This window comes from Ischnura elegans, chromosome 7 (genome assembly GCF_921293095.1).
Source record: "Ischnura elegans chromosome 7, ioIscEleg1.1, whole genome shotgun sequence".
NCBI classification, from domain to species: domain Eukaryota; kingdom Metazoa; phylum Arthropoda; class Insecta; order Odonata; family Coenagrionidae; genus Ischnura; species Ischnura elegans.
Genome location: NC_060252.1, coordinates 37,467,050 through 37,487,846, shown reverse-complemented (window position 1 = coordinate 37,487,846; position 20,797 = coordinate 37,467,050). Strand labels below are relative to the sequence as shown.

Genomic DNA, 20,797 nt, shown 5'->3' with positions numbered 1-20,797 from the left:
TAAGGCCAACTGCCTATCTTCCTGCAATATCTTCTAGAGAAATTAAAGTGCAGATTAAAAACATGTATGAAGACATAACGGGCCTGCCTCAAGCATAACGAGAACTACTTCAAAAGTTTCCTTCCTGTCTTCTTTCCCACAAATTCATCAATTATGGCATAGCAGTTCAAGTTCTGCTATAATCATAACTTAGCCTATTTAAAGCCCTAGCAAAGAGGGCACCTGCAGGCAGACGGAACCCATATAATAAGCCTCCTGATGGCGGTGCACTTCGAGGCGCCTCCAGTACAGATCATTGCCGGTTGCCTAACCGAAGGCGCCTCTAGGCACATGCCTATTTTGCCTTACGGTAAAACCGGCCCTGGAGGGGATGGGATATTTCACAGAGTATTATTTTACGTGGGAAAAACTCTAAAAATCGTGAATTGAATCTGGATTAATCAAATTTTCATTGTCACTAGAGATTGGAAAAAGTGATAATAATTATAGTAATTTATTTTTATAAAGAGCTTGTCGGTTTTAGCTTCTAATGCTGATTCATCTAAGTCATCAAATAGGACTATGTGGAATAAATGTCATAAAATGGAACAAAAATAGGCTAATAAGTTATATGTAGTAAGTACCAGTGGCGTAGCGAGGGGGGGGGAGGGTCCAGAGGGTCTGAACCCCCCCGAAATATAAAAGCCCAATTTCTTTCCTTCATAAAAGAAAACTAAATATTGATAAACCATGAAATTACGAAAGATTTTTATGACAAATGAAGTTTTTCAGATTATTAAAAGTGTTAAAATTAGATTATAACCCTCTAATAAGTACCCCGTTTTTTCAAAATTTTCCCCTCTGGTTTTGGACCCCCCCCCCCCAAACAAAATTCCTGGCTACGCCACTGTGTAGTACCCTGTTAGTTAAGGGTCATTTTCCCAGTCCTGACAGCAATGGACACCTAATTAGTAATGGAGAGTACCATAATGCAGCTGAATACTCCCCCATCTACTTCCTCCTCTTGACAGTTGCTGGTCAGTGTGTATTAGGGTGGTGCGAAAAAACTCAAGCTCCAAATTTCGTGTCGTAATAGTGCGGAAAAGTTGCGATACGTTAGTACAAGAAAAACAAAAAAAGAATTATTAAATTCGGACGTCATCTTCCGATCCCGCAAAGCACCTGAAAAAATGACAAAAATGAAAAAAATTGTTGTTTTTTTTCGTTGTAAAAAAATTAAATTAAATTAATATCTTTTAACGCTGTAGCAAAAAATGATTACAAATAGCATAGGGTATTATTTATATATGCATATTTATGGCTTTTAACTGTTATTACCGATCATACAAGATCATTAAAAATGTATATATTTTGCAATTTAGCCGATTTTTCAGGGTTGTGTCATAATAACTTAAGGCAGCGGTTCCCAAACTTTTTCTTTCCGCGACCCATTTTAGCTCATTCTTTTTAGCCGCGACCCCCTAAAAATGGTCGTCCAAGTTTAAGTACGTTGTTCACCATATTATTAGTATCTCGCGACCCCTTTCCGAACGGCCTACGACCCCCTTGGGGGTCGCGACCCCCACTTTGGGAACCGCTGACTTAAGGTAATGTTTTAGTCTAAAATACATGTTTGATTATGCCGCTCTTCCTTTGTTTATATATGATTTAATAATATTTAAACAACCCAGAACTCACCGCGGAGAGGTGGCTCCTTTTAGTTCTACCCACACCCTCCATCCATCCAACCAATGAGGGTTACTGCTTCTACAATATTTAAATTTTTTGTTCTTCTATTAAATTTTAACTTTTGAAAACTACTTTGTACTGCGATTTAGTGGTAAGGTCTGGCATAATGGACCTTGATTTGAATTAGCCCTAATAAATCCATCTCTGGATCGATAGCCACAAAGCTTAAGGGATGCCTCCGTTACCAATTTCACGCACGGCTCCATTGCTTGCGTGTGATGTGGGAAGTTATAATATCCCAATCTTGTTTATTGCCAGCTTCAATGAAGGAAGCTATTTCTTCATTAGTAATTATTCTCATAAGAAGAGGTGGAGTAGATAGTTTGACTACAATCAAGTCAATCAATTCTATATGGTCAGTTATTTCGAAGTTCATGGTAGGAGTAATGAAGTTTACGATAGGTTTGCCTTTTGGTTAAGTCTGTCTTGCTTTAAGTACTCTTTTTAGCCCTAGCTCTCTAATGTGACTTCTGTAATCAAAAACCATCGCCATCAATACATTCTCTTCGTGATCAAAGTTCAATAACAGGGAAAACTAATTTCTTTTAATATCCAGGTATGTATCGAGAGGTTTCCTTTGCTCTGTTCACACGAGCCATCTAGCATGTGAAAATGGTCCAGTATCCCGGTTTGCTAAGTCATTTGGAAAGTCGCCACTTGTGATTGCTTGACTAATGTCAATAAGGTATCTTTGGTCCTTGCTCAAAATTTATCTATCAACTTGTAGAATTTCACATTCAATTGTTTGGACATGCAGTTTGGAAGCTTTCCATAACCATTCATATTAGTCCAATTGGCCCTCTAAATGATTTTTGGCCACTTGTTTCACCATCTAAATACTGAAAAATATGACAAAAGTAATTCAATGAAATGAAGTAACCCAACTGCCCACTGCAGCGGGTGTCATTGGTGTTTTACGAGCTTTCTAATAGTGCAACCTTTCCATCTAATGTTGATGTTCGTACCATCACAGCAAACAAACTCTAAGAACTCTAATGATACTCCTTGATCAGAGAAGATAGTATGGAGACCACTACATCTTTAGCAGACCCGGAGCTTGGAGAAACATAACTCAAATACACAAAAGCCGGTTCTTTTATTAGAGAATGGTGTTCCGCTATAACTGTCCGACAGTACTCCTTCCATTCAATCATTTCTATTACTATGGTATTGTCTACCCTTCCGTCAAAGTATAACCGTGTAGCTCACCTAAATCAAGATGGATTTGCTGTAAATCGCTTATAATATTTTTCTTTTCCCTTTTAATTCTACATCGGTCAATGAACTTAGAAGTATATTTTTCAGTTATGACACCAATGTCTACAAGTACACTTGATGCTATAGCAGCAGCTGTACGGTGAGACCAGATTGAGAGAGAGTATTGATCACAATGAAAAGCTGTACTTTGGAATTTTACCCTCATTTTCCATGGTGATTTATATATTTTTGGATGTACTAGGCATGCAATCTTCCTAGAAAACAAATTTCTCCGTGATTGTTGAACTTTGCGTTGCGTCATTTAAAACCTCAACATCTTCACTATCGGTTTCAATAGGGTTAACATGCTGCCTTTTTAAAGTGCAATTTTGCCTTTCAATTCTAGTGGTCAGTTTTATTGTCATTTTTTATCTAAAGAGCTAATTAAAACTTCTCAAAAATTATCCTCAAGTAATTATTACAAAACTCTGAAAAATAAGCGAAATTGCAAAATTTATACATTTTTAATGATCTTGTGTGATCGGTAATAACAGTTAAAAGCCATAAATATGCATGTATAAATAATACCCTATACTATTTGTAATCATTTTTTGTTACAGCGTTAAAATATATTAATTTAATTTAATTTTTTTACCCCGAAAGAAAAACAATTTTTTTCATTTTTTCAGGTGCTTTGCGGGATCGGAAGATGGTGTCCGATTTTAATAATTCTTTTTTTGTTTTTCTTGTACTAACGTATCGCAACTTTTCCGCACTATTACGACGCGAAATTTGGAACTTGAGTTTTTTCGCACCACCCTAGTGTGTATACCTGAACCACCATAAGGTTGGTGGGATATGCCTTAAGAACACTTCCACTTACTAGTACAATGTCTTTTACTATCTCACACCGCTTCTCATATAATTTGATGCTAAAGTTTCAAGATTGAGAGCAGCATTTCCTCTATTATGAAAAATAAACACTATCTCATGAATATATGGCCTCATTTAGCTTATAAAACAACTGAATAACATCACAACTAGAATCAGCAGTGGGAAAAAATCATATTAACACATGTATAATAGACAATAAGACATTGTATCAGCAGGAAATAGGCTCAAGGAGTAGCCAGAAATAATATCCACCAAAATTATACGATGCAAACAGAAATTTGAGTTATCTAATGTATTAACTTTTTCATTCAAGGTGGGATACAATGTGGAGTTTACAGGGTAAACAGAAAAATGGATTCCGCATGACTCTGGAGAGGTTTGGTTGAGCTGAAAGCAAGAGGAACCAAAACCAGAACTCCCTGAGGTTAACTAACAAAAGCAAACAAAATACTCCTAAAGGATGTGGTAAGCATGAAAGCCTTTATATTCAGTTGAACATTATTTACTTACACGTCACTAAATTAATAATGAAGACACAGGATTAAGCAATTAACACCACAAAAGCCCAACCGTCAAAACTGATTAGTAACACTCAATTCATGTTCAGAAAATTATGACTTTTTCAAGCCATGACAGAATTTTAATTAATGCTGTAAAGTAATGTATTTTCTGATTGACACGTCATACCCGCAAATACTCATTCTTGATTTAAAATTTGATTATGCTTATGCTAATTCTCTTGCTCAATGAAGTGCCCATTCCACTTCATAACTTCTACCACTAATACTTTTCTGATAAGTCATGTCAAAATTAAAACATTAATATGAGACTATTCTTTCCTTGATTTGTGGACGACATTTGTCCTTTACGCTTCGACTTACTGAAGATTGCCTTACTGCCAAAAAAAATGTCTTGCCCTATGTTTCATTGATATCCTCCCTGATGAACTGTAATGCTACGAGAATCTTAAAATATAAATCATTTAATAGCGGATATTGCAAGCTACCTACAGCTTTTCAAAACAAATAAGTAAGAAATCTGCGAACAAATGTAGCACACAGAAAGCAAATAAAAGCCCGTTCCTCCGTTCACTCCAACAGAGCATCCATTTAAAAAGTATTTCTAACTTTTTAACTTCAAGCAAACTTTTAGTTCATCCAGTATATTTACTTAAAAAGTAAGTAACAACTTCTTTTGACACGCGGAAATATTTAATGAAAATATCATCATCGTATGCGAACGGATTACCTACACGTATCCCATATCCTCCTGACGAAATCGACGTCTTTCTTTAATATATCGAGCTAATGCCCGATGAATCCGTAGGTGCTCCCCTGCAATATTCATAAATTTCTTGAAACAATCGCTATATAATCGATGACACCTTGTAAATTTATTTTATAACTCCTTAGGCGAGCAATGTTATTTCGCATGGCATGTGTTATGACCACCTCATAGTATTACAGCCTTTAGGCCATAGCTACCACCTGACTTATAGTCTTTCGCTCAGAGTAGAATCGCTCAAAGCCATACGTATGTCTCCAGGCCGTAGTTATGGTCGATTTCGACTTATGGCCCGGCCGGCCATACGATTAGTGGAATAAGGCCCCCAAGCAGAAGTTCACCTCATGCATACAAATTCAATTGAAAAGAACATCGATTAACCATTTGATGCATAAACAAGTAATGACATTTCAATACCCTTATCAATTCAATTATATATATATATATATGTATATATATATATAAGCAAGTAAATCATAGGCTATTGACACACTAGGAAAAGTTTTCAGGAGAAAAAGAAAAAGAAACACCTCGAAGCTGACTACACCTGAAAAGAGCATTGAAGAATATCACCATAAGTAATAATTATGGTGAACGAAAATTTCCAGAAATGAAATGTTGTATGTACATGGTAAGAATTTTGACATTGCTGAAGCTTGATCACTAGAAAGCTGATGATCATAAAGAAAAACATATGCAAAAAGATATAAAGAGCCACCCATCATAGATATCAGATACAAGATAATTTCAAAACGTATAATTTCACTCAGATGCACAAATGCTGATATCTTCAACAAAACTTATTTATTCTCAAAGGGTATTTCACTTAACACTTTGACTACAGATTTTTCAGCAGGGTAAACTCAAAAATATAGATTTTTTCATTCCTATTTTGGTAAAAATTTGACGCAAAGGCCAGAGAGTGCCACATGGCTTTGTTTTTCAATCGATTTCTCTTGTTATAACTTACATCACACCAACTGCAATGAAATTGACATGCTCCATCAGGCAAAGAAGACTACACTAACATCCATGCTCTGCAGTCAGCTTGAAATGGAAGTCATATCATTTCTAAATGATTATACATAAATCCTGAAATACAATTAACTCTACTTTATTGCCAAAAAATATTTTATTTATTATCACTTTTGAAACATGGAAAGAGTGGTAGAGACATAAGGCAGGACTTCCAACCCTAATACTCATCCAATTTCCAAATTATTCACTGCAGCAGATACTTGACTGTGATACTGAGCTGCATATATGCTGTATTCATAGTCACCCTCGGCATTGTAATCTACATAAGTGACCTAGTTTCTGCTGAGTCAATAATGGCAGAGGTGAGTTAAACTTTTTTTCATTCCATTAATTTTTTCTCCCATTGAAGGTAATGTATTCTCCATTTTTTAAACCATTTTAGAGCCAGGCGATTTAACCAATACTTTACAAACAAATACCAGGATTTTTTTCTAATTTAGAATGTTTCCACAAAGAGAATTTGTTGCAGCTGTTGACATAGATAGTTTTCATCACACTTGAAATAAAATATAATGATAAAATACTTTATTAATCATATGCACTCTCCTATTCAACAAACAAAAAAATATTAATAACCAGTAAAAGCCAAATTGGGTGAGAGCATAACAATATCCCAACCAATACTTCGGCCCAGGAAATTTCTCATTTTAGTGCCATCAAACTGACAAAATGACCCATTGTAACTAAAAAGGTTAAAGAGCTAATAACTCACATAACAAATATAAAAAAAATATATACATACATTCAAACCTCCCTTGATAGACACTCAGGGATGCTGACTAACAAAAAATATTGGGGGGCCCAAGCCGAGGATCTTGCCCTGGGAAATTTTATAAATAGTGAGTTTTAAGTTTTTTAAGCATTCATATGATCAACATTAGAACCCTGATAACTCGAATCTTGATATCTGGACACTCCAGGGAAAATCAACAAGCCTGAAACATTTCTTCCTCACACCCATAACGAATTTTTGAGGGGGCTCGGGCCTCCTCAGGCCCCATGGACTCAGCGTTACTGTAGACACTTATGAATGGTGGACACCACCACATAGCAGGCACCTCAGATTAATATGTATATCTTTATAATTATTATTATCTTTATAATTATACATTTTTTCAGGCACTGGGAGCAGAAAATTCAAGTCTTATGGTACTAACACTTGCAAATAAACCCTATTTTCTTCCAAAAACCTCCAATAATTGAACCAGCCCATGAGGTATTCTGCTAGAAAATCTTTGATCATATACCACAATGAGCCATTTTAGAATAGAAATATAATTATGTACTGGCTAGCTAATAAAAACAAAGCATACTTAAGACAAAACAATAGAGGGGTTAAAAATTCAACAAAAAAAAGAAGCAAAAAGGCTATTGTTTACTTAAATAAAGCTTCATCTCAAACAAGTTGAAGTTAGGAAAGTTAAAAAAATGAAAGGAAACAAATCATTAACAGGAAAATTCCTTGGAAGAAAATTATTTTTGTGGATAAAATTCTGTTTTTGATAAATAAAACAATAATTTTTGCCGAACATTTTGACTTAGGATGAAGAAATACATATATACACAGGGTAGTACCTATACACAGTAAGCTTCACAATTAATGTAAATAACCTGTGTATATAATTCTAATCAATTGATACTTTCAATCAATACTTTAAAGTACATACGTAGTTCCAATTTGAATATTCCCCTATTTACAGAATACAAGGTTTTTTGCTTGGTTGATGTTGGGAATAGTTAATAACATTTTCATAAAATGCTAATTAATTAATAAAAGAAAATAGTAAAAGGATTATTTTCAATTTTAAAATACGATAAATATTAACTGAAATATATAAATACCTTTCATTTAGTAAATTAGGTATGTTACCTAGTTACCACATCCAAAAATATGTTCTAAGTGCAGACCCCTCTAAATAGCACATAATATTTCTAAATTTTGGACATTTTTTCCCTTCGAAGAAAGCTCATAACTATTGAGAGGTCTGACTGCAAATACATATATCATACGAATACCAACCTCCGAGCATATGATTTCAACCAGGTATTAAAATAATGGCATAGCTGAAATGTATGCATCATAAATGTAAATTATGCACATTACACAAACATGTTGTCTGTGGTGTGATATCGAGACTTATTCAATCTGATTGTATTCAGTATGTATAATTTCTAGATTCAATAATTCTTGTATGCACTCACCAGAACATATGCTGGAATCAAAGGTCACTAAATAGTTTTCATTATAATATGTAAAGTATGGTTCTTTTCCTCAGGTATTTAGCATCTACCTCATGTCGATGGGTTTACTATGGCTAATCTTCATTTATATGGACATCAAAAGGCACTTGAAAAGAAAAGACATAACAGCATCAAACATGAGAGCAGAATATTCAGTAGGAAAAACAGGTATGTCTGTCTGACAATTGAAAAAATAATATGCACACAAGAAAAATCATTAAAGAGTGTCCCTGATAATGACTTCCGCATCCATTAATTTTAAAGATAGTACATATTCAGCTTAAGGCATGGAAAGTAGCATTATTACAAATTTTGGTAATCAAACCATGATTTGTATAGCCTATGATATTTAAATCCACTCAGAATTTAATCAATTCATTTGTCAACAAATGGATTACGTAAAGTGCTGTAAATGTAAAGTGCAATGCAAGTGTTTCCTTGCTCACCGAGTACTCCATCTCTATGGGCAAAAACTTCCTGGTAAACGTGGAGATTATATTGTTCTGAAATATCTGAGAAAAATGACAAAATTCATCAACGACTGCTTCACTCACTCACTCAGTGATTCAACCTGAAGGTTGTTCTGGATAGCTGAGGGTAGAGCTCATCTCAAACTAAACCACAGGAATGCAAATACATATCACATTCAGGGGGTCCAGATCCTTTCCCTGGGCCACCTTGCACTTCGAGGATTTTGTTTGAAGATGTCCAAAGGCTTATGACCCAGGATATGAACTCGGGACCCCTAAATTGGTAGCTGAGTGCTATACCCACTAAGCTACAATGCTCTCCAAAATAAATTTGTTTAGCCTATTATGCCATATTGTGGCAATTAATCGCTCTCGAATCTGAGACCTGAATCAACCCACAACCAAAAAGTCATTGAAGATGAAAAAAGTTCCAGTTCTGCATTTTGACTAGACTCCCTTTATCACATAATTAGCATGGTGAAAGTCATAATGTACTACTTAAGCTACAAACTACACTCTTGCATCAAAATAATCCTCTCAGATGAATCCAACTGTTTCCTTCAAAATTACCTGAAAAAAACTGCTTTCAAACACTGGTGTCTACATATTTTTTGGATAAATGATCAATACTTTATGTAGAACCTTGGTTGATAACAGAGCAGGAAATATAACTAAAAACAGGGAACTCTACTGGCAGGGCATTTAGCTGTGCTTGCCCATCCCAGTGCATTGATGCCCCAGCACCAGGCTGCTGCTAGTTATTATGATGAAATTGATGTCACGAGGGTTTCAGCAATGATTTGGTGGGGGAGGTTTGAGGTTTTCGGTGCACTTAGAATTATGCAGTTTGCCCACCATTATCTTACAGAGGAAAGCTCAGATTTACATACTGTTTACTTTATGAAATTTAGAAAATAAGTTCTATCCAGTAGTCTGCAATGCATCTGGTTTAAAATACGCCAAATATCTGTCAAAGTTACATCATTCCTGAATCTCTAATAGGTTCTTCAAGAGAAAGTATGCATTACCAGGTGAATAATGAAAGAGATCTACATCTCGCACTCCAAATGCCATGGACAACAATGCCACCATATTCAAGAACCTCATCTTCAAGTCTTCACAGTGGGAGTGAGGCAATGATTAACAGTAATGAAGGAAAACATGGGTATTGCTTCAGTCAAGGAAGGCATTCCGGAAGTTTTTATTTAAAAGCAGGAGCAGCAGGTATATAAAATTCCTTCTTTCATAATATATACATAAGATGAGACGGCTAACCATGGGAAGCTCTTGCAAGAAACAAATTCCTTAATTTAATACATCTGTAGTTGATGAATCAAGAGAAAGCCCCTTAAGACACAGGGAGTCATAGTACTCTGGTTGCCCCTATTCAGGTCCCTCCAGCATGCAAATTAAATTAAATGAATTAAATTCACTTATTGCATCAAATACATTATAAAAAATTTTAATGTCATTCTGTTTCAGGCTTCTGTTTTGGCCACCTTATACATAGTGGTCTACTCCTCGGTCATCAAATAGTGTTTTTCACATCAGACTCTGAAGAATTTGCTAATTGTGCAAATGTAGCTACTCTGGTCCTAGACATAATTTATCCAACTTATTCATTCTTTCAGTTATTTTTCATTTTCAAATATTCAAACGTAAGTACCCATTACTAAGCTGACATATCAAAACAAAATTAGTGCAATAATTGTTGATAAAATGTACAATATACATGCTCATTGATTCATACACTAAGTCAAGTCAACATGCCACATTTTTCAGACAAAATAAATTCAAATTTAGTATTTCCTTTCTAAAGAGGCACATACTTATAATCACAAATTCATAGAAATAACCACAAAAAACTGAAATTTAACCTCTTGAAATTTCCAGAATTTTTCGGGCTTAAATGTATGTCTGTATTTCTTTAAGCAACCTAACTTAAGTAAAAATGTAACAACAGAATACAATTTCATGATTATTACTCCATTCACTGATTAACAAAAGCTAAGACATTAAAAGTCAGACAATGCTAGATAAATGTCAATGAAGGCAATAAACAAGGTAAAGGAGGGAAAATGGCAAGAGGTACATATATATTATGAAGCGATCATCCAATTGAAGAATTTTTTATACTAGCTATATATTTATACTATCACTGTTTCAATTATTTTATTAAAGTATTATGGATACATATTCTTGATAATCTAAAGGTTACTGTTCTCTCATTCGATGAAAGGCAGAATTTAAATGTTTGGGTAAAACCAAATTTTGCTGCATAATAATCCAACTCTGAGTAAACCAATTCATAAGACACACTTCAAACTTTCCAATAACACTATGAATTTTTAAGTCGATTGAGAATAAAAAAAGGCAAGAAATCATAAAAAAACTAAAATGACGTTCGACCTGTGTGTATGTAACACTGCCTATACATCAGGGGTATTTTTTCTCCCCTGGTAAAAACTGTTACTGACTGTGCAAGATTTTCACAATTCGTAACATGTAGTATTTGCAAAATGGAGTGGCAATAACAATTTAGCATGGAACCACAACATACTCAGAATTGATGCTCAACTCACATTCTGTAAGAGGCTGTCTGTCCCTTCAGGAAATAAGCTGAGTTAGAAACAACTAAACACAATACATGGTCTGCGTTTGGATTATAAATTAAAATAAACAACATGAAATATATGAAACATTATAAAAATCAAAAAGTTTCCTAATTCAGGTCATCATCAATCGGTGCCAGGAATTGGCTAAATTTGCCTTGATGCACTGTATAGCATCCAGTCTATGCTTCTGGATTTGGACAATTTTGAGGGAAACTATGGATTCCCTTCACCATACTGCCACATCCAACAACCATCATGATTCAAGAAGAGACTCCCCTGAAGATGATAACTATGCTGAAGCATCAGCACATGAGTCTATATCCACATCAACATTTTGGGAGGAATCAGAGAAACTTTCCATATCAACACCGTCTTCCAAGTTTGAGAATCTAGATATTCTCTCATCACTTCCATTGACAAGTTATAAGGAGCGTAAGTACAACAAATTCAATAACTGATAGGAGAATATTTGAAGAAAGCAAATTTAAAAAAATAATTAATGAGATGAATGAACCTCAAATTTAAACAGTGATTTTATTGCAACTGTCATAATAACATAGCAACTACCACATTGCCCTGGCCCAGAGGAGGAGCCCTGGTCCAAAGGAAGAGGGGGCTGGATTGTGGCCTCATCTGGGCCAGGTAAAAGAAATAAATCAAATCAAAATGCCATTATTACATAAAATTTATGTGAGTGCCAATATAAATAATATCCAATCAGCCCCTTTTAATTTGAGCAATTGTCTTCATGAACCCATGCGTCACATTAAAATGTAAAAATATTCATCTCACCATAAATTTTAGGATGTAATCGAGAAATACGAAGTCACATCTTTCTAAAAAAAATAGATTCAAAAGTCACTTAGTTGAAATTGAAAAATAAACCTAGCTTATGAATGAAATATTTTTAGATAGAGAACAAAATACAAGTTAAATTTATAGGATATCAGCCAGTGAAGATTATTGTAAAAATGTATTAAATTGAAGAAGAAAAGTCATTTACCTGGACTTGGAATTAAATCTAGACCTTGAATTTGTGAAAACTGCTTCCCAAGGACAATTATCTCAGAGTATGGAAACATATACCCAGCTAGCACAGGTTGTTAGCAATCCAAAAATCCTCGGATAGTATCCTATGGCACAATGATACACACCTGCAACATGGTTTCACTATCCCAGAAGGAAAGATCCAGAGGGGATTCAACTCGAGTAGACCAGGGATGGCTGTGAGATCTGGAAATCTAACGATTTGATCGTTGGATCATTCTTCCTCATAGAATGATTCTCTAATATATGTTTCTAATATATGGTATATGTTTCCATACCTTAGAACAATGTTATTTACCATACATATAGTAATTGGCATCACAATTGCTCCCCTTTGAAACCAAATGCTTAAACTGAAGACATTTATGCCATAAATAATACACAATATGACTACTTTCCAGTCTCCATCATTGGATATCTGGTATTAAAATGTCAGCTTGAACAAAAAAGGCAAACAAATGCTGGCCATGTTGGAAAGTGCAAGCTAAATTTAAATCATTCATCTCACACAGAAAGTAATTCCAGATATATTTCTCTAATAAATTGTGAAAGAAATTAACTACATAGCCATAGAAAAATTGAGAATTCCTTTGGCTATGACCTGAAATTTTGAGCATTGTCTAGATATTGCCAATAGCTTTTTCTATCTTGAGAAGATCCCCACAGTACTCAAAATCCTCTATCCATATGCTGGCTGAGATGACAAGGCAACTGTCATTAAGTCAGTTTTTTTAGTGTAAATCACTTAGAAGTTTTTCAGGGGGTCTGAATTTGATTTCTGATCCATATATATGTCTGCAATTTTTCTAATCAAAGTCTTGCATATTAATTGAGATGCGAACTACATAAAATGAGTTATCAACTTAACCCTTTTACTGCCACCGGGCCGATATATCGGCCCAGGCCTGGTTGAGCGAAAACTGCCAGGGGCCGATTTATCGGCCCAACTTATTTGACTTTTTTTCATGATTGTGGCCTTTTCAACAGCTGTAATTTAAGTAAACCCCCATAATATATCTATGGTTATAATAAATAAATATATCTTAAGTATTGGGAAAAAATCTAAATGTATTAAATAAAATTAATAGCTGAAAATTTAAAAAATCTGAAATGTTGCAAAGTCTGGAAAATAGCCTTGGCAGTCTTCAAACATCCCACCCAAAATGGGCTGGCAGTAAAAGGGTTAAAGCATTCTGTTTTCATATAGCAATAATTAAATGCTGGTCAAATTTAACACATACCTGTTCTTTTGCCCAATATGATTTTCATTTTAGGTGGAGCCAAGGATTTGTTTCATTTCCTGAACAGCAGCACTTATTTTTCACACAACTGTCGGGGTACAACCCATTTATCAACCATTTTTGACAATATTTCACCATATTTGTACCCATTTACCATTGAGTACAGCATACTTGTAGGTAAGTTGCCCACTTTAAGACCTGCTGAAGTATATTGAGAATAGATTTTGCATAATTAAGTTGCTTAGTGAGGGTGTGAGTATTTATTTAGTTGAGAATATCTAAATAACTATACTATCAACATTTTTCGGAACATACCCTTCATTCATCCCACCAAATTGCATCAAAAATTATTTTTCCACTTCAAATTTACCATAATAATAAATTTTAACATATACTATGTCTAAATGGACTTGGGAAACATGTACATTTATGTACCATAAATAAAGAGAAAGGGAGTTTTCTGTACATAAGCCCCTGCCAAAATTATGCTAAATCTAGGCGTCCAGGTAGCGCAACTGGTAGAGCAGCCAGCAACCGGGAGGTTCCGGGTTCGAGTTCCAGTCAGGCTGCATTTTTACTCTCTGATATCTGACTTTTTCCTACTACAGTACATTGTCCTCATCTTTTTTCTATTGCATGTTCCCATCCCTTTCTTTCCCACCCTATGAATTTATTTGTACAAACATAACGAACAACTCCCTTTGTGCATTTGCACTCCCTTTCTCTTATTTACATGTTTCCCATATCCATATAGATGATATAAGAGGTTAAATATATGTATATGTTAACATACTGTACATGCATATATTATTAATACAATCTAAATTGCTCTATGCACTGCAGATTATAGTACGTACATGATTATAATATGCATTTATAAATTAAGATATGTGCGGGTACCCATAATATTTATTTTCACCCCAAATTATTATAATTGATTTCGTTGATTATTTAAGCAAATGCTAGTTTTTACAATGAAACTAGTTAATACTACAGTCCGGGCACTGAGAGTTGTCTGATGACAGGCAGAAGGGTCTATTTGGGGGTTGAAGGCAAGGTTGCCAGGTAAGAAATTGAAACACCCACGTCACGCATAAGCAAAAGGCTTCCGTGAAGAAAGGAGCAGGAAGAGATGACGAGCGTGACGGACCCAAAGGAAGAATTCCTCATGTAGGTGATTCAAAGAAAGGGCTTATTTTGGTAGTTCAGGCTTGTTTCAGTGCTTCATATGCATGTGACAACGTTTCATGACTAGGCAAGGGAGTGAAGTACGTTTGGGGGACAGCGATTGGCTGCAAATGGTGCTGGCACAGGGTTCTCCACCCCTCCTTTTACACTGTCATCAGACAACTCTCGCTCGCCCGAATGTACTCACAATCAATTAATACTCACTAATCACAAGTTTCTACTAGCCTCCAATCAATATTTGTTTTTAAAATGCATAAATACCATTAATAACTTTAAGCATTTATCTCACCTGACAATGTCTAACAAAAGACAAGAGGACTATCACTACTCTACCACAGAAAACTCAGTTTTCTTTTAGAGCTTTCACCAGCTTCATTAATTTCTCTTGGTATAAAAGACACCAATTTCTGTTGGTTGATGAGTAATCCACTAGCCATGTAAATCCTGATTACTCCTCCTGAGAAAGTAAAGCAGAAAAATCATGAAAAAATCAAACCAAAAGTGTTTCACAATGATTAGATGAACTGTTCAGAGTAAATGGCATTTGTCAACAAAAAACTAAAAGATTAAAAATTAAAACTATTTATGTCACAGTAAAAATTTTCAAAATTTACACAAATCTGAGATGGAAATAATAATAATTGTGATGTAGGTATCTATATGAAATGCTGTTACCTGTAGAACTGAAAATTTTCATAAAAAAATGACATCTTTCGAAAAGTATTTTGTAAAAAGCTGTTTTTTAATCCAAATTTTTCAATTGCAGTGGGAGTCTTATTTATAATGTGGCAAAACATTGGAAGATGCAAAACAATTAGTACCTCTTCAAGTTGCTGTGGTGGATATGCTGGAAAACTGAGTTCAAGACTTGGAGCAGACATGAGAAGATGTGACAGAAATGAAATTTATGAATGGATTTCATCCAGGAGCAGTGCTGCACCACTGAGTGTAGGAGAATGGTGGCTAAGAAACGATGGAACTTTAGATCACAACAAAAGAGAGCGGTGCCACTGGACTCATTCTGCCACTCATTTCAGAGAAAACTACTTTACCAGCAACTTAGTCATACATGCTGATTGTCATTCTGCAAATAAGGTATGGCATTCAATCAGAGAGTATGAAATTGGCACCAGGGGAATCATAGTACTACTGAAGGAGCATTCCTTCATGTCTAATGTATTTGTATAATGAATACAAATTCTTCCGTTTTCATGATATAACCTTGAAGGCAAACATTCTTGGTGTTATGGTAGAATTTTACGATAAAATGTTTATATCTGAATTTGATTTATTAACTTGTACTCAAACTATAACACCTTTCATCTTAAAACTGTAACCTTAAAGATGAGCAGGTTCTGTAAACAAAGAATGATGATTGGAGTTTAATGAAAGCCTCTAGTAACAAATTCTTCACCCTTCAGAAGATTGAAGCAGCTTGTCTTTTGGCCTCTTGCCATTTTTATAGATTTCTTTAAGCAGCAGTTGTGTCAGAAACCAACTTCTGCAATTTATGTTGACAAAATATTGGGAGGGTATTATAAGGTAGATATTAAATTACATAAGTAAGTTCTATGCAGAGATGAGTGAAGAGCCACAAAAATGTAATTGGCTCACTTAAAGTTGCTTTTAAAAAAATTGTAATCAGTTAAAATAAACAATTATAATAAAAAAAACTACTAGTTACACTTACGAGAATAGGATTTACTTTTCAGAACATTTTTTTTAATGTGACACGAGGTCTATGCATCAAAGATACTGAATTCAAGCATTACATTAGACATTGCTGGAGAGGAGGGTTAGGGATCATCTTACTTCGTCTAATGAAGGAAGTCTTACATAACAGTAATAGGGAGGGGGTGCAAAGTATGGAGAATTTTGAATTGTCTTACGAAATAAGGTGGAGACAAAAATGGTACGTTTGTTTCAAATTGTATTACGTAATACATGAACAGCCCCTAGGATAACATTTCCAGTTTTTCACTTCCTCTAACCATTTTGACTGTGACTGCATTGCTTATTGGCAAAGTAATGCACGTGAGTGTATGTACACTCATTCACAGGGTACAAACATATAACAATTACATGCCCTGGTAGGGTTTGCATCAAAAATTAATGATCACTTTTAGAAATCAATGAGATGATTAAAAGAAATTAGCTTTTTTTTTTAAATGTAACAATTGCAAGTAAAAAGTAAATGAGATGCAATCATCACCAGTAACTCAGTCACTCCCCAATTCTGGCTCTGCAACTACATATCTCCCAAAAGTCAATTTAGTTTCCCAAAAGAATGCATTGATAACTTCATTTTGCAAACAGAATATTACTGCATGGTAGGTATTTGGATATCAAAATTAAAGTTAGTGAGACTAAAATTGCTACAAATTGTAAAAATACGGAAAAATTTGTCAACTAAGAATAAATTAACACTTTTTGAAAAAAAATATCAAATCCGCAAGGTCGCATAATCGAAATCTAAGAGTTTTACATCAATGACCTAACAAATTTAGGGATAGAGTCAAACATGTAAAGTCGTGGGTAAAATTATTTGCCGCTGAATTTGGTGTCGCTTCTGCATAGGATATCAAATTTGCAAGACAACCACCATAATGTTAGCAATTCTATTGAAAGTGGCCTTGGTAAGAAGACAGGGAGTTTGGACAGGATGAACGAGGAGTGAGGAGTAGGTATATGAGTATAAGGCAAGTCATCAAGTGGGAGTTGAACGGAAGGGAGCCACTCCGAATGAAATATCTTCAAGGTTAAAATCGACCTTTATTGTCCCCAGTTCTAATTCCTACACAATGTTCCAATTTTTGAACAGGTTATCAGTAATTACATATTAATATAAGAATGTGAAATTATCAACAAGACATGCATTCTAATTCTATTTTCCATTTTAACTTTCAGGGGCTATTTGCTGGATTAATAATTCTAGTGGGATCTGTAGTGAGCATCATCCTGTTTTTTGTGGCAATGGCTGACAAAGAATATGTTGAAACAGGACTAGTAGTTAATGCAATTACCGAGTTGACACTACTGGTGGTTATGACATTGACTTCAGGAGTAGCTTATCATCAAATAAGCAGGCTTGACATAAATCATCATCCAGTATCATTCCTTGATGATCTGCTATTATTTTTGTGTATTCCTGCATTTTTCTTGTATGCCATTTTCAGCATAGTGCCTGCTGTTGAAAAAACCAGTTACCTCTCCATTACTAATACAATTCTGCAGGTAAATATATTTTGCTTGCATTATTTTTTCCATACAATGTAGGAAATAAAAATAGGTTAAATTTAAAATTAAACAAAATTTGCGAATAAATGATGAAGAAGTGTTGCATTTTAAAGAAAATGGACATCCACTGTATGTAGTGTACTGCATATTTGGTCAATATTTTTACAGGTTATTCAAGTACTGCTACAAACACCATTCATCATCGATGGTTTGAGAAGATGCTCAAATTCACTACACTTCCAGAGGCTTAAACCAGGAAGAGAATTAATAACATTTTTAGTTGTTTGCAATGTTGCCATGTGGTTCATTGAAACATTCGAAATTAAGTCGCAAGCTGTGCGAGATGACAGAAATGAATTCTATGGGAGTGTTCTTTGGACAATGCTTAGCCATATGACACTTCCCTTGACAATGTTTTATCGCTTTCATTCTTCAGTTTGTCTTGTAGATATATGGAAGTCTGCATATGAGCCAGGAGGATGATTAGCACAAAATATTTCTCAGTGATAAGATATTTTACATAAGTATTTAAGGAAATGTTCGTATCAAAGTAGACTCATTTTTCTCAGATATCCAGACAGGATATGGTTAAAATTGCAAACAGATTTCTCAATGCTGTAAATTTAACATAGCAGCATTCCTATAAGCAGAGAATATTCAGAATCTTGTTTTTGGAAACACTTTGAATAAAAAAAAATTGGTTAAGCACTAAAGGTTAAGTTATTGACAATTTAATAAGGAAAATTTAAACTGGCCGAGTAAATTGTCAAGTGATACTTTCATTAACATTAACTAACGTATTGAACTTCCACCCATAGCACCACCAGTTCCTGAAAATCAATTGCAGGTTAAAATTATTGGATGCTCAATGGCTCATATTTCAGGAAGTTCCATGCAGTTTTTTCATGACAACGTCAAGCTTCTGAAATCTTCTCTGGAATAAAGCAAACCTTTATAAAAGCAATGTAGCCAACAAAAATTACATGACATTCTCTCAGCATCATAAATCTGTATGGCATAGTTTGATATGAAAGCTATGAAGTACTAATCCATATTACAATTATGTAACACTCCATAATACTTGTAATAGCTTTGTTTTCTGTTTTTGTTGTAATTTATTAAGTTTACATTGTTTTTATTTATTATAATTGTTGATGCTCTTTAATAAACTTATGTTCAAAGAAAGAGGGACTAGTTAAGTCAAACACAAATATCAGTTGGTACTCTTATACCTATGTATTTTCACTAATGCATGTTGAAAAGAACAAGTATGGAATTTATTAACTTTGTATTTCTAATTAATACTACTGACCAAGTATACCTATGAGTAGCATCCACATCTAATTGTAAACCACCTCAACATGTGAATATTATGCTGTGCAATGCTACGAGGATACGAATTTTGCTGAAGGCCTGCATTCTCATGAAAAGTATGATTGCACTCAGCAAGAAAAGAAACATGGAAAGATAAAGAGACTCTCACCCCTTCTCGGTAAAAGCAAGGACCAAAAGGGTGAGGGTGGGAACTACTTCAGAGGTAGTCGCTCACTATTATTTCCCAGAGCTATGCAGGCCTCTTTTGGGAGGATACCCTTTGCCTTCCCTCAGTGTCAGCATGCAAGGCAATCATCTGGCTAGGCCATAAATGACCATGGCAGTAAGCCACAGGCGATGATGGGTAAGGTTGTACTTCACAATGCTGGGTAAGGTTGTAGGAATGGGCAATGAACAGAGACAATACACTCATGATGAGTGGGTACCCAACTGAATGCAGGGCCATATGTTTTGCCAAGCTTTAAACCCTTTCCTACCGGTGCCTACAATAGGAAAACTTTTTGCATGCTACACGCTATTTTGGCTGATTTTTCCTTATGACTCCTGACTTCAGAGGTTCAGTGACCCCTGAAAGAGGCACATTGGTCTTGCCACCACTCAAGCAAGCCAATAATAATGTCGACTCGCTAAGGCCCCTAAGTTCACTTTCCCAACCTCTATTGCCTATTACATCAACCACTACTTTTCAATGAACTTCGAGTTCCTTCTGGGGGCTGATGTAGTGTCATTTGACCAGAGACCAGTGGCGCCGACTCCATGGGGCCTGAGGGGGCCCGAGCCCCCCCGAGCCGAGAAAAAATGTGTCAGGCTTGTCAATTTTCCCCGGAGTGTTCAGATATCGAGATTCGAGTTATCAGGGTTCTAATGTTGATCATATGACTGTTATAAAATGCTTAAAAAACTTTAAACTCACTACTTATAAAATTTCCCGGGGCAAGATCCCCGGTTTGGGCCCCCCCAATATTTTTTGTAAGTCGGCGTCCCTGCCAGAGACCATCTCTGCTTTGTGGCATCATCCACAACTATACTTGCCCTCTTTCTCCTGTGGACTTGAGTGACGAAACAAATGTTCAAGAGCGCATTTTCAGAAACTTTGGTAGGCATTTATAGGCTGACTAGCCAAAGGTGACACTGAAACTTGTCAATCACCAGCAAGCACAAGAGTAATAAACAAAGTTCTCCAATTTTATGCTCTATTCTTTCAATGCATTCTCCCAAACAGAGAAAACCTAATAGTTATCTTTATCTATAAATTCATTCCTGAGGTTGATTGTTACATGAA

The 20,797-nt window shown here is 35.1% G+C and overlaps 1 protein-coding gene and 1 long non-coding RNA gene across 2 annotated transcripts; one reads left to right on the top strand and one right to left on the bottom strand.

Annotated features, from left to right (window-relative positions):
- Positions 1 to 4,042: 4,042 nt before the first annotated feature.
- Positions 4,043 to 19,325, top strand: LOC124162832 (proton channel OtopLc-like). Its single transcript, XM_046539500.1, has 10 exons — positions 4,043 to 4,284; positions 6,335 to 6,443; positions 8,418 to 8,550; positions 9,855 to 10,076; positions 10,335 to 10,510; positions 11,584 to 11,899; positions 13,789 to 13,932; positions 15,710 to 16,038; positions 17,851 to 18,177; positions 18,349 to 19,325. Exons 1-10 carry the CDS (start codon positions 4,280 to 4,282, stop codon positions 18,661 to 18,663), a joined length of 2,076 nt encoding a protein of 691 aa, XP_046395456.1. The 5' UTR covers positions 4,043 to 4,279; the 3' UTR covers positions 18,664 to 19,325.
- Positions 13,879 to 15,855, bottom strand: LOC124162833. Its single transcript, XR_006865687.1, has 3 exons — positions 15,765 to 15,855; positions 15,233 to 15,400; positions 13,879 to 13,953 (listed from the first exon to the last, which is right to left on the bottom strand). It is a non-coding gene; the product is annotated as an uncharacterized LOC124162833 (long non-coding RNA).
- Positions 19,326 to 20,797: the final 1,472 nt, after the last annotated feature.

Coding starts and splice junctions, on each gene's coding strand:
- LOC124162832 (XM_046539500.1), top strand. Junction 10,077..10,334: donor TTTAAAAGCAGGAGCAGCAG/GTATATAAAATT, acceptor ATTCTGTTTCAG/GCTTCTGTTTTGGCCACCTT. Junction 18,178..18,348: donor TTACTAATACAATTCTGCAG/GTAAATATATTT, acceptor ATATTTTTACAG/GTTATTCAAGTACTGCTACA.